At 41.9% G+C, this 13141-nt stretch overlaps 1 protein-coding gene across 2 annotated transcripts in view; it reads right to left on the bottom strand.

Annotated features, from left to right (window-relative positions):
- Nucleotides 1–13141, bottom strand: part of pemt (phosphatidylethanolamine N-methyltransferase) — a 53314-nt gene that overhangs the window by 17820 nt on the left and 22353 nt on the right. For both annotated transcript variants that reach the window (XM_023408117.2, XM_087174464.1), the window contains exons 3-4: nucleotides 12255–12370; nucleotides 3353–3498 (exon numbers count right to left, since the gene is read on the bottom strand). In XM_023408117.2, the coding sequence (XP_023263885.1) occupies nucleotides 3353–3498; nucleotides 12255–12370 (262 nt within the window). The remainder of the gene's footprint in view (nucleotides 1–3352; nucleotides 3499–12254; nucleotides 12371–13141) is intronic.

The raw sequence follows: 13141 nt of genomic DNA, 5'->3' as shown, positions 1-13141 counted from the left end.
CACACACACACACACACACACACACACACCAGCACTCCAACCCGGAGTCAGCTGAACAAAATAAGTAATAAGCGCATATTGGAGATGACTAATGAGAAAAGCAAAGGTTATGCAGTGTGGTTTTAGGGAGCTACAGTATATCAGAGGAATATGGGGAATTATCTCATCCCTCAGCTGAGGTATTTACCATTTTTTATTCAATCCCTGACCTTTTTGTTGAGCTGATATCATTATATAACTGCCGTTTCCTCCCCTGTAGCACTTAGAGGAGGATAATGCGTCAGTGTCATTAAAACATATATTTACTGGAGGTTCATTCCAACATTTTTAGCCGAATAGCAGAGCTTGTAATTAATTTTGCACTTCATTGTTTTCGAGAGGCATGCAGGACGTTTCTGCATCAGATACTAATTAGCGGCAGGACGTGAATTCATTCAGCCAGTCAGTGATGCCTAATTAAGCCAAACTTGGAGACAAAGTCCTAAAAGGCTGCGGATGAAATTGTAAAAACTGATGCTGATGAAGATCATGTGATATGGTTGAATGCTCTGGAAAAAGCTATTAAGTGGACCTTGCGATGGGAAGGAAAAATAGTATTTTTTCCAAGGTAAAGAATAAACTTTGATGCTGTAAAAATACTGATAATTTTGCTAGTACTAGTATATAATAATTATAAAAATCAAAGGGTTTTTCCTCTTGGAAGCATGAATGTGTTCAGGAAATTGCAATGCAAATTTCTTGCGGTTGATACTTTAAATGTGCGCCACCTGCAGGCAGAGAGTGGCAACTACAGTGTACTTTTTTTATTTCTGCTGTTGGTGTCTGTTTGTAGTTTTGTGGTTTAACATTTTTTCCCCTTTTAGCTAAAATAAAACTATAAATAAAACTGGATCGTCTGTCTCACTACACTGTTGTTCATAGTAAACACATTAAAAGACATAAAAAGCCACAGGTTTAAAATATGACATGTTGCCCTCAAACCAAGACTTAACATTACGCGTTTTCAGGCCAACATAAGTCGCACATTTAGTTCACTACAAAAACTACAGCTGTATTAATATCTCAATGACAACTCGTAACACTTTGGCAACAACGACAGAACAGAACCCACTGCTCATTTTGCTTATAGTTTCTTTTCATTTAGCCTCAGCTGCACAGACACTTGATGTTTTTCATTGGACAAATAAATATCACATCCTATAGGAAGCAGCCGAACTGACGTAGTTAAGCTTGTGTAAGCAAGTGGGTATGAAGTGATTATTTTGTTCTAGGCATCCAGCTTTTTGAAGGAGTGTGTGTACTAAGGAGAGATTGCATTCTCATAAATAACTGAATGCATATAATTATCTCCGCTGTGCTGTAAAGAAATGTTTCCGTCTGGGGATAATTCATGCATCACTTGGGCTATTCAGGCAGTTTGTCCTCAATTCCATCTTTACCGATGTTACGGCAGCACTGTTGCTCTGTGTTCTGACTCCCGTCTCTGTGTTGCCATATCACCAAGGAACCTGCCGACCGGCCGATACCGGCACGGCCTGGTTCCCGGTGCTTCTCATTAGTCACACTGTCGTCCTTGAGCAAAAACTTTACTTATGTTTTGTGCTTTACAGACTTTGGAGAACGAGACATGCCAGCAGTCTCTTGTCATTGGTCTGCTCAATCTGCATGTAAAGTAGACTCCTGTTCATTCACATACGCACCGACTCCGGCCAACTCCTGTCACCTTCTGCTGCTCCGGCTGCCTCCCCACTCTGGTGTCACATGTGGGGATTAGTGGGGACAGAGTGCTGGACTGAGGGCATTTCAATACAGTGATGAACAAAGATGATGCAGGAGCTGAGACACAGTCTGGATCTCGTAGATGACTCACTGAAGTGACTGACCCAGAAACAAGATACCAGCACTCGGCCATATCACCACAATAGCGATTATCATACTCGTGGTCATTTGGACCGATGCCTGGAACGGCACAACAACGGAAAAAGAAACATGTTTGTCTCAGAAGCAGATGGGAAGATATTTGCTTGTGCCGTCGCCTGCATGGAAATGAGCACGGCTGTGTAAATTGGCGCAAACATGTTCACGTGTCTTTCCTCATGTGAGGATACTTACACGCCCTTGTTAGGAAACAGCACGTGTGCACATGCCCCCCCCCCCCCCCCCCCCCCCCGAGAAAGAAGTCCAATCCAAAGATCTTGTACATTTAGTTCAATGTAAATATTATAAATAGTGTGGAAAAACATAAATAGAGGAATTAATAAAATAAAAAGACTAAGGGCCGTATCTTACACCTGGCGCAAAGTGGGGCAACGCAAAACGCAAGTGTCTGTCTGGAACAAAAGCGCTACCGTCAGCAGGCTAACATGCTCACAATGAACATAACATTTAGCCGGTATAACGTTAACATGCTCGCTATCTTATTCCAGCCAATTAGCATTATGCAACGTACAGCTGAGGCTGATGGGAATGTCACATTTGGCTCATGAAGCATCGGAGGAATTACGTTTCGAACCAGAAATCGATGACAGTAGGATTCATCCTCTGGAGACCATGAGTAGCTTCACAAAAAACTGAATGGCAATCAAGCCAGTAGTTGTTGTTGTTGTTGCTTTCATTTACTTTACTTATTCATAAATGTAAAATACAGAGGAAAATGATTTTGGCTTTGGTGTTTGTGTGTGTGTGTGTGTGTGTGTGTGTGTGTGTGTGTGTGGTCCTGGAATGAAGAGTGATTTTAATGTAGGTGCGTACAGTTGACTGAATGATTCAATAAAAATATTCCAGAAAGAAATCTTTCTGCTTTCGGGGGAATGAGGCTGTGCATGTTGCACTTCTTATTTAATTAGTTCCCTCTGGTGTTTTATTTAGAACTGAAGGTCAGTCTAACATCACGTTGACTGCAGGTTTCTCTGGATGAGATCCTCAGCTAAATTTAATATGCTGTAAATACTCTCACAGCATCAAGTGCTATTTATTGAAGACTCTTATTAATTGAATGCAAACAGATATATTTGCCAGTGTCGATGTCACGAGTAATGACTTCATTTGTTTGAAAGAACACGTTTTTAAAGGAAACAATCTCTCTCCATTTATATGGCAGAGTGTGAGTCAGTCGAATCCCAACTCTCATACAGTAATAATACACAAGCATGAACACATGACTGTGGTATTAGAGAGCATTACAGTGTTTCTGGTCACTCCTCCGTTTTCAATATTACTTGATACTTATACGGTTCAACAATTAGTGGCGATCAACAAAAAACACAAAATTGTTGCTGACTAAATAATCGTTGATCAATCTAATCTTTGAGGATCTGCAAAGACATTAGATAGATATTTCTTGGACACCCACCTAGGAAGGTTCCAGTGAATCCCAGAGCCAGGAAGCTGCTGACCACCAGTAGGGTTCCCAGCACCATGAGAGCTACCCCAGTGTAGAAGACGCCCGTCCCGTCCATCACGTCCCACCTGGCTTGCGCCTTCATTGCCGCTGTCACACTGCAGAAAACAAAGAAAAAAAAAGAACTGTAAACACCTTTGTTTAACCCCAAACTGTAACCTGCAATGTTTGATGTACTGCATGGACCCAATCACAGACCTTTGCTGTGGATTCAAGTGGTGACATCATCCACACAAGAGGAAAAGCGGGGTTCGCATCACAAGGGCACTCATTCGCTGACTCACTCACTGGGTTCACCTTTTGCAGATCAGAGCTAAAGCAAGTCTGAGACCTTTAACTAGGATTACACTGATAAAAAAAAATAATAAAAAAAAGCCAAACAGGAAGCGTCTATGCGTCACACTTTTGGTAGCCATCAAAATTTGCCATTGCAGACACCATCTAAAGTCTCCCACCATCGCTTCTAATGCATCAACTGCATGTGTGTGTGAATATAAAGCGAGTGCTTGTTAAGAGACGGAGCTTTTAACTCTCCCTGACGTCACTCTCCACCGTGGCCGGCGCTCACTGATGATATGAAAGCCATGAATTGTGTAAGCGTGGTCATACAGTAGAAGCATTTTCCTTCTGCACCCACTGTGTCATCCTCAGGTCTTTGGATGAAGAGCGTCTGAAAGGTCGAGCGTGTCGTCTTTAAGAGGTGGTTTTTAATATTGCTGGTATGACTGCAGAGTGCCGACACCAAGGATGAATCAATGCTAAGATGTCAAAATTGATTTAAACCCTACAGCATTTATTGCTTGAGTTCAGATTAGTTTGTAGTTCAGAGCATTAACACTTCCAAATCCACCTATGGAGAATTAAACAAAAGCTAAAGTGGTTCTGCTAAAGCTAATTAGCCTAGCTTGGAGTAGCAGAACATGGCAAGTGCAGTTCACAATTTTGACCCTAACCCTAAAACTTTTAAAGTCATTTAAGTGTAAATACCATGTTTTCACATTATATTCCACTGATGTGCAATAAAAGTGCAAGAATCATGCATATTATTATTTTAGACTTATTTCTGAGCATCACTGTTTCTTAAAACTGACACCACAACCTCCAGAGGAGATTCTCCCGCTCTACACAGGCTTCCTCTGCTTTGACCAAATTTGGATTTCTGGCTCCAGCGAGCGAGTATTGGCAGTCAGAGATATTCCCACATCCAGTCTTCTAAACTCCCTCGTAAATAACAAATCCCTGGCATCTTTCTCATGTTGGCAAACGGTGCACGTATATTACTCAAGCCAAACAAAAAGTACTCCATCTAGCTGTACGTGAGATACATTGATGGAGAAATGCAAAGTATTTGAATGTGGAAGCTTTCAAAACTTTCAAAACCGAGAACTTTAAACACAGATTTACCGGGAGGATCTGTTTGCTCTTATGTATAAAAGGTGCTAGATAAATAAAGTTTGCAAGTTTAAAAACGGTTTTATTGTGGGTATGTAAAGGTACGTTGAAAGCATCACATTAACTTAATAAACAGGCTTAAATGTGGAATTAATCGTCCAATATGCAAAATCTTTATGCAAGACTAGTGATACTGTTCTATGTATGTTTGGCCCCTTTTTTACAGTCTTAATGGTTCTGGAAATGGGTTTTGTTAAGGCTGTCATGTCCCCACTGCTTCTAAACTTCACTGCAGGTCAAAAGTGAAGTCTCTGCGGTGCTGAAAGGATTTCCTGGTGCTGCAGACTATAATGGAACACACACAGGCGCTGGCTGGAGGTGGATGCAGCTTTGTGTTTGCCATCATTAACCCACACCTGTGTGTTGCCATCTGGCAAAAAACTGGGTTACGAGGTCTGTGCTTGTGAATCTTATGGCATTCTCCCTTTGTCAAGAGGGAGCAGGAAGTGTAATGTGATGCAGCGTGTCAAACACAAAGAGCGACCGCTGGGCTTTCTGTTATGTAAGGCGGTCCGGCAAGGCACACTGCTGGGATTTGGATTGGATAAAAAAAGACGGGAAAAGGGGGTCTCTGGGGGACGGAGCTCTGGGCAGGTGGTCTCAGTGGGTGAGAGCCACTGACCGCTGGATGTACCAGAACAGCTGATGACGGGTCACTGCTGATGTAGCTTCAGAAATACAGGAAAACTTTCTTTAAGCAACTTGTTGATTGATGCATGCTCTTTCCCACCACTGCATTATATTCTATGAACATTAACACAAACAGGGGTGATGGAATCAGACTCTGAGGAAGGAAGGACCCACATATTTGTTCTCTTTCTACCCTTCAGGATGTGAAGTGTTAAATGTTAAATGGAAAGTTATAGAGAGCCGGGGAGGGAAGGTTCAGTGTGGGAGTCAGACAAAGTCGCTTTGGCAATGAGCCACTTTACAGCAGAGCTTACAAAAGCAAGAAGCATGAGGAGCGAGGTCTGTGATTTCACGCGTTTCGCTCTGAAATTATGGAATTTCATCTGCAACTTCAGGCTTGAAGCTTAAAACTGTCCCCAAGTTAAGACAGCTCAAGCGTCTCCACTGCATTAAAAGGTGCTGACGCCTGCGAGAGCTACGTAGAATATCGTTCTATATCCATGCTCTCCTGTCTGCCCCGAAACACTACAGCCAACTCACAGCTACGCGACCCGATCCAGACTACAGTCAACAAACACTCATTAAGCCCAACGGACCGACCGCTCCCCGTAATTCCTTTGAATCCTCGGTGAAGTCTGGTTGATTATTAATGTTACAAACGGGGGAAATAACCACCGTGTATCATGGCAAACTGCTGCTCATCAATTTCTTATTCTTGCTTGCCAAAGAGGAGGAAATGGATGTGTCTTGCTTGCCAGGGAAAAATACTAATTATCTACTTCTTCTGAAGTGGATGTGTCTCTGTACCGTCTGATCTTTGTCCTCTTTTTAATGGAAAATGTGTCAAAAAGTCAAAATGTGACATATATTTCCACCTGCAGCAGGAAGACGCTTGTTTCAATCACTTCACATGCCCACATGCACACGTGCAACATGTTATGAATTGTGACATTTCACAGAAATATAACAGTTAAATGCTGCATCAATTTTGACCAACATGCGCCTCTGACGTAGCATTGAACAGGAACCATACTGTCACAATACGGTCTAACAAAAGCAGATGGCTGACGTGTCGTTTCTACCACAGAAACTTTAGAAAGTGCATAAAACAGAAAGGTTGTATCTCCCGCTCGTGCACAGCTGAAGACACGTGACTTTTAGTTACTTATTCAGTATTCCTGCCTGCTTGAAATTAAAGTCAAGACCTTTGGGTGAACGTACTTTACTCAGGGGACTTTTACTAGGGATGCAACTGACAATTTTCATTATTGATTCATCTGCTGAATGTTTTCTTGATTAATCTATGAATTGTTTTGGCCATAAAGTGTCAGAAAATCTGAAGCCTGAACGACATTCAGTAAGGTGCAAAGCAGAAAAGTCTCAGGGAGTCAGGTTTATCAGCGAGGGCCGGGTGCAGCAGCGCTACATCACCTGAATCCCCGTGGGTCATTCACATGCTCATGAATATGTAAAGTGGGACAAATTCAACTTCACACCGACACAAACAACAGTAATCTAACTGTAATTCGATGATGTGTGAAACTTAATTTATGCACGGTTGTTCTATTTTAGGCATCAGACCTGTTATTAACCTCATAAAGTTTCTCTGCTTGTTGACTCATCTGCCCTGAAGACGGTGCTATTTACAGTTTTTCTACAAGTGCACACATCGTATGGCGTGGCCTTCCAGATGATGTCTATATTTAGATACATAGATAATTACATTTATTTAAATTTAATCAGTCATTTTTATTTTTATTTTTTTCTTTCCTCCTTTCTCATCTTGTATGATGTTATTTTTATGAGTGAATAAATGAAATTAAAAACCTCTCGACTGAATTTTATGTGAACGACTAATATCTCAACAGCAACGACTCCCCTGACCTTTCCTCTGCTTCTACCAGCAGCTCAAACGTTTCATTTATCCATTAAACTTCAGCACGTTGTTACTCAAAACTAAATATATTAGGATTATATATATATATATATATATATATATACAGCGTCACTGTTGTACAGTGGTTGCATTTTAGAAGAAACAATTTTCCAACCAATCTCAAGGTTTTCATCCGTTGTAGATAAGAGGGAAAAACATGACAGATGAACCGGTAAAATAAAACACTTGCTCAACTCTAAATTAAAAACAGAAGGAAGGAAATCATTAATATTTGATGGGTCGATCATATTTCTGAATATGGGTTTTGGTTCGTCCTATTTTTAGCTTTTAATATTCCCCAAGCATAAAACAAAGAGAGAGCGGAAGCGTAACATTTTTATTTTTAATACTAGTAATGAAATAAAAAATATTGTAAATCCCAATCCTCCCAACTCATTGGGCTTCCTGTTAATAGCAGCGGCGCCAATTAAACACACTCAGCTAATTAAGAAATTGACTTGTTAAAGCCCCCGGAGCTTTCCCCTACAGCTTTATTATTAGAGGTAATCAGTGGAGAGGATCACTGCTGTGTGCTGAGCAGATAATAATACCCCTGCATCCTCTGCACGTCTGTCAAACAGCCCAGGACTCTGTGGTGCATCTATAAAAAGATGCAGCTGTCAGTCAGCTGATCAACAGTGTGTATGTGTAAGTCAATGAGGCAGATATTTCCGCAGCTCCACAGTGAAGCAGTGACGTAGTTCGTCTGCAGGTCAATTGGTCAACTTGTAGAGAAATGACACGTGTTTCCACTGTGGCCTCACAGCAAAGGGGCAATTATGCTGAAGCCATTCATCGCCTGCTTGGTAGCGGGGGTCAGCCGCAGCCGAACCACGAGGGTCTCCTCCCGCAAACAAAACATTAATGTGCATTTTCATGTGTCGACCTCTCAGTGTTTTTGTATCTTTTAACAGATATCAGCTTTACTGGAACTGTTTTCTGACTGCGTCAAGTTTTAAACCCCTCTGATACGACCAACAGCGGAGCCGTGTAGCATTCGTACCTGACCTCGGTTGTTATGGTTACCACAATAAACACGCTATAATGTTAATATGATAACAGTCATGGCTTGATTAGGTTCAGGGAAATGGTGATTTGGGTTAAAATAAGTACTTCCTCAACATTAGACGATCTTTGTTGTCATAGTTACAATATGTCATGTGTTTTGTTGTTACCCACTCTAAAATGTTTTAAATTATATCCTCAAATGTGACATAACACTGGAACATGGGACAAACCATCAGTTTCAATTATTTCAACTTCAGCTGTGGGTGCGTTATCGTCGGGTGGGTAAGAAGAAAAACTACATTAACAATGAGCTTCAGCTACTAAACACAAAGGGAAGCTGTTGAGTTCGTCCAAAACTTATTATAAATGCAGACTGTAAAAAACAGTCCCTCAGCCATTTTTAATATACAGAAGCTTAAATATTCAACTTTTTCTCATGGAATCCACATATTCTTTAATGAAAGTTGTTCAGCTTTTGAACTGATCATTTAACTGGGAGAGTTTCGCGCCCATTGAAGCCGTAGACGTGCACCGACCGCAAGTCATGTAACAGTGTCCGTGGGAAAACTGTTATGTTATCATGCAGTATACGTTGTGTAATATTGAAGGTTTGTGAATGCAAGTCTTGTGTATGTGAATGTGGATTCCTAAGAGTTAAGATCACGTCTGTGGTTTGCTACTTGCGTCATTCTATGAAACTGTTTTTTAAATTTTAAACGCCTGCGGGCTTTTTCTTTCCCAACTATATATGGTACATTTAAAAGCTGTAAACGTCTTTGCTTTGATCAGCCGCCACATTAACCCTGTGGAAGTAGTCATTTAGTACTATGGGGTATTCAAGACGTTAAGTAATACTAATTAAATTTGCTCAGGTTTTCAGAAACGCTTTCACTGGTTACACAGGGTGTTAATTATAATGTACATGTAAGTGTCAGGCAGTAAGGCAAGTCACACCACATTCAGAAAAGCAGCAGCAGCAGCATCTGATTTTTGTTTAACCAGCAACCAATCAAACTGCCAGTGTTTTCACCCCCGGTGTGGCGGCAAAGCACGAAACACCAGCAACACAGCCATCAACAGAGATCGACATTACACAGCATCCGCAACAGCAACAGCAACAACAGCAACAGCAACAGCAACAGCAACAGCAACAACAGCAACAGCAACAACAGCAACAACAACAGCAACAGCAACAACAGCAACAACAGCAACAACAGCAACAGCAACAGCAACAACAGCAACAACAGCAACAGCAACAGCAACAGCAACAGCCCATCTCTGCTGTGTTTATTGCACCATTCGTCTGCCTGTAGGACCGCCGACAATCCGTCTGATAATAACCGCGGTAATCAGACTCTCACGTGTAACTGCTGCTGTATCTTCTGTTTAACTGTCCAATCACACGTCACATGGAATTCACAGATTTGAATGTGTGTGCGCAACAAGTGTCAAAAAAAAAAAAAGACAGAATACAATGATTCAGTCTTGAAAATGTGGTTTACAGGGAACTAAAATGAAATGGCCTCCGTAAATTTTTTAAAAAGCAGCAACAGCGGTTCTGCCTGCACGTATTTTTAAACTCATACTTACACCAGAGCTAAGTGCACTTCTGTAATCTCTTCAACACTGTCGAGAAGCTGCAGAACCACTCACGTTATGTCAACATTTATATGAAAAGACTCATGTTATTAGTGAACTGTGTTTAACCTTTTCTATTTTGAGGTGAGGATAACACATGTAAAGGCCATAAATACTGATATTTTTGTCAACGTTATTAAAGAAACACAAATGAATTTTCTTTGAGCTCCTGCACAGGTGTGTGAAGCAGGTAGGAGAGATGTCTGTGGAGCTGAATGAAGCGACACTGAATATAGATGAAGTGTCTGTTCTTGAATAGATCATTAAAAAATGCTGCAGGTGTTAGTGCAGTTTGTAATTTGTGTGTAACGCAGCATATTTACAGTCATCACTCCCCACAAACAGGCACCTCGCTTAGCACAGCACGGCACAACACGGCACGGCACGGCACAACACGGCACGGCACGGCACAACACGGCACGGCACGGCAGGGCGCGGGGAGTGACGATAATAACTTTCCCTCTATAGTCTCACGTTTACGTTTTACTGGTGATTTAATGTGTTTATCATCTGTGATATCACATTCCCACACAGTCGGAGAAATAAAAAAGTGTGCATCCGGGCCGCCACCGAGCGTCTCTCCTGCTGCTTAAAGTAGAGTTGAGTAAATCGCACTGGTCCGGCAGCGGAGGAGGACGTAGCGTCCGACTTCGCTCGCCAACCTTCAGAAGCTGAGCCGAGAGCGTGACAGCAGAGCGCAGAGGCAGGTCGTGCTGCTTTGTGTTGTGCTGCCCTTTTGTTTCCATCACAGTTAGTTTTCCATTAAGCTCATTTTTTAAGACTAAACTTTACAGCCCGCCATGAGCCGCCAGGACTTCTGTAACTTTGTGATGTCACAACTATACAGTCACTGCCCTCAGCCATGCCCCCAGGACGGGGAGTGTTCATCTGAAATCCGCCGTATTTGTGATTCAATCTCTACATCGAGATGGTTTTTGATACTTAAAACCAGAAATATATTCTTCCGATGGAAATCAACACTTCAAACAAAACACCAGAAGAGTGTAAAATATGGGACCTTTAATATCGCTGAGAGGTGCAGATATGTGCAAAAATGACAAAAACCAAACTACATTTTCCAAGTAATCATCCAAATGTCTTCATTGTTTCAGCGCAATAGTGGAAATAAAAGCATTTCAGTGTTATTCCTAAGAGCTGCTTTTATATGAACGACTCAGACATTATTCTCCTCATTCACATCACATCTTCTGTTCCTGGTCCTGAATGAATTGTTATGTACTACCACTATTTTTAGTGTCTCCGGTTGCAGTGAGTGTGGATAAACACTCTCTTCAGATGCACAAGCAGAAAACTGTAAGGGACGATTTATCGCCTCAAAGCCGCTTCTTCCAAAAGCATTGTTGCCTGGCAACAGATATCACAGACATCCTCAGAGAGAGAGGGGAAATCAAAAATCTTCTCGCGCTGGCATACTGTATATGTGTGGTTTTATTGTGGATGGTGCTGTGTCACCGTTTTGATCCATAGTGGGAGGTGTGGGGGCGTGCACTTCCACTGGCTGCTGTACCGTGGCAGGCGTGGGGGGTGACACTGGCACATAAAGAACCGTAGGCGCAGATAATGAAGGGAGGAAGAGGAGAGAAAAGAGCAGCAGGGGAGAGAGAAGAAAAGGAGGACACAGGGATGGAGGAGAGAAGAGGAGGAAGACATGAACAGGAGGGCAAAGGAATGAAAGAACCTGAACAAAATAAGGTCTGACAAAGTCGCTCAGCTGGTGTCGCATTTTAGCATCAACGAGACACTGGAAACAAAATAACATAGTTGAATGAGAAGTTACTTAAGATAATCCAAAGTCTGGACAGTAGCTGTGACCCTGCATTTCACATTGTGCGTCAGCAGCTTATTGAGGAAATCAGGGAAAATCTGCTGAATTGCTTTACAGCACCAAACAGGAAGTGGGCGCTGTTACTCCAGAACAAACAAAACGAAAACTTTCACACTTCCTGGTTATGAAAGAACATTAATCCTCGCCAGGTAAGAAAATACAAGCGAGACGGAGAGTAATGCAAGACGATCGGCGCAGGCGGAAACAGCGTGGGCTGGAAGTCTGGTCTGGTTTAGTTAAGCCAACAATGAGACCTCACACCTCTAATAACAATTCAAATCGAACAAAATGAAGCTGATTTAGTTTGAAAGGAAGAAGAACAGGAGGGAAGACGCGAGCTTCACCTGTGGCTGCGGTACACGTTGAGCAAAACGATGACGAAGCCCAGGCAGTAACACGCCGGGTGAGGGCCGCCAAACCACCTGGAGATCGTCCGCGTATGATGTTCCCATCTCGCCACCTGACAAGTGACAGACACAGAGAGAGAGAGAGAGAGAGAGAGAGAGAGAGAGAGAGAGAGAGAGAGAGAGAGAGAGAGAGAGAGAGAGAGAGAGCAGAGGACATGAGATGATGTAATGTAAAGTTCTGTTTTGACGGGAAGATAACGCTCTGAAAATATTCTACATGAAGCGAATGTATTTTTTTTATCATAGCAGTTTTGTGTGTTTTGTTGCCGTCTATTTTCTTTCTGATGAAAAACTTTACCATTTACAATGAGTAAAGAGCCAGTATGTTATTTTGCTACTGCTTATGTTATTGCCTACTTTCATTGATGCCGCCACCATAAGTCTCCTACCTATTGATATGTAACCTTGGCCTCTTTAAAGTTTGTGGATTTTTCAAATGTTCTTTTTTTTCCCTCTCACAGTTGCAGGGAAGTGTGTCATTCAAAGATTAATTTCCGTTTCTTGCTTACTGTTTGAAAATGTAATTTCATGAAATCTCAGCAGTAATAGCTTTAACGTTATTAAAGCACTCTTTCTTCCTGCCACTGAAGCCTGAAATCACCTCCATCATCCCTCGCTTCGGCTCTTAGGGAAAAGGTGGTGTTTAATGCAGCGGTTGGTATATTCATGTCTCGAGTTAATAATCATTGCCCTATTAAGAGTTAGATTAGAAACAGAGAATGTAAAGTAAGAGCTGCTGAAATTTCTATCTATCCCAAGCTAGCTCTCAGAGCAGAATCCACTCAGGAGTTAACAAACCGTCTGAACACGAACATGGTTTTTCT

This window comes from Seriola lalandi, unplaced genomic scaffold, assembly GCF_002814215.2.
Source record: "Seriola lalandi dorsalis isolate HSWRI2012SDOR001 ecotype SW California unplaced genomic scaffold, Sedor1 jcf7180002054354, whole genome shotgun sequence".
NCBI lineage: Eukaryota > Metazoa > Chordata > Actinopteri > Carangiformes > Carangidae > Seriola > Seriola lalandi.
The sequence above is the reverse complement of the archived record's forward strand: the minus strand, read 5'-3'. Positions and strand labels throughout refer to the sequence as shown.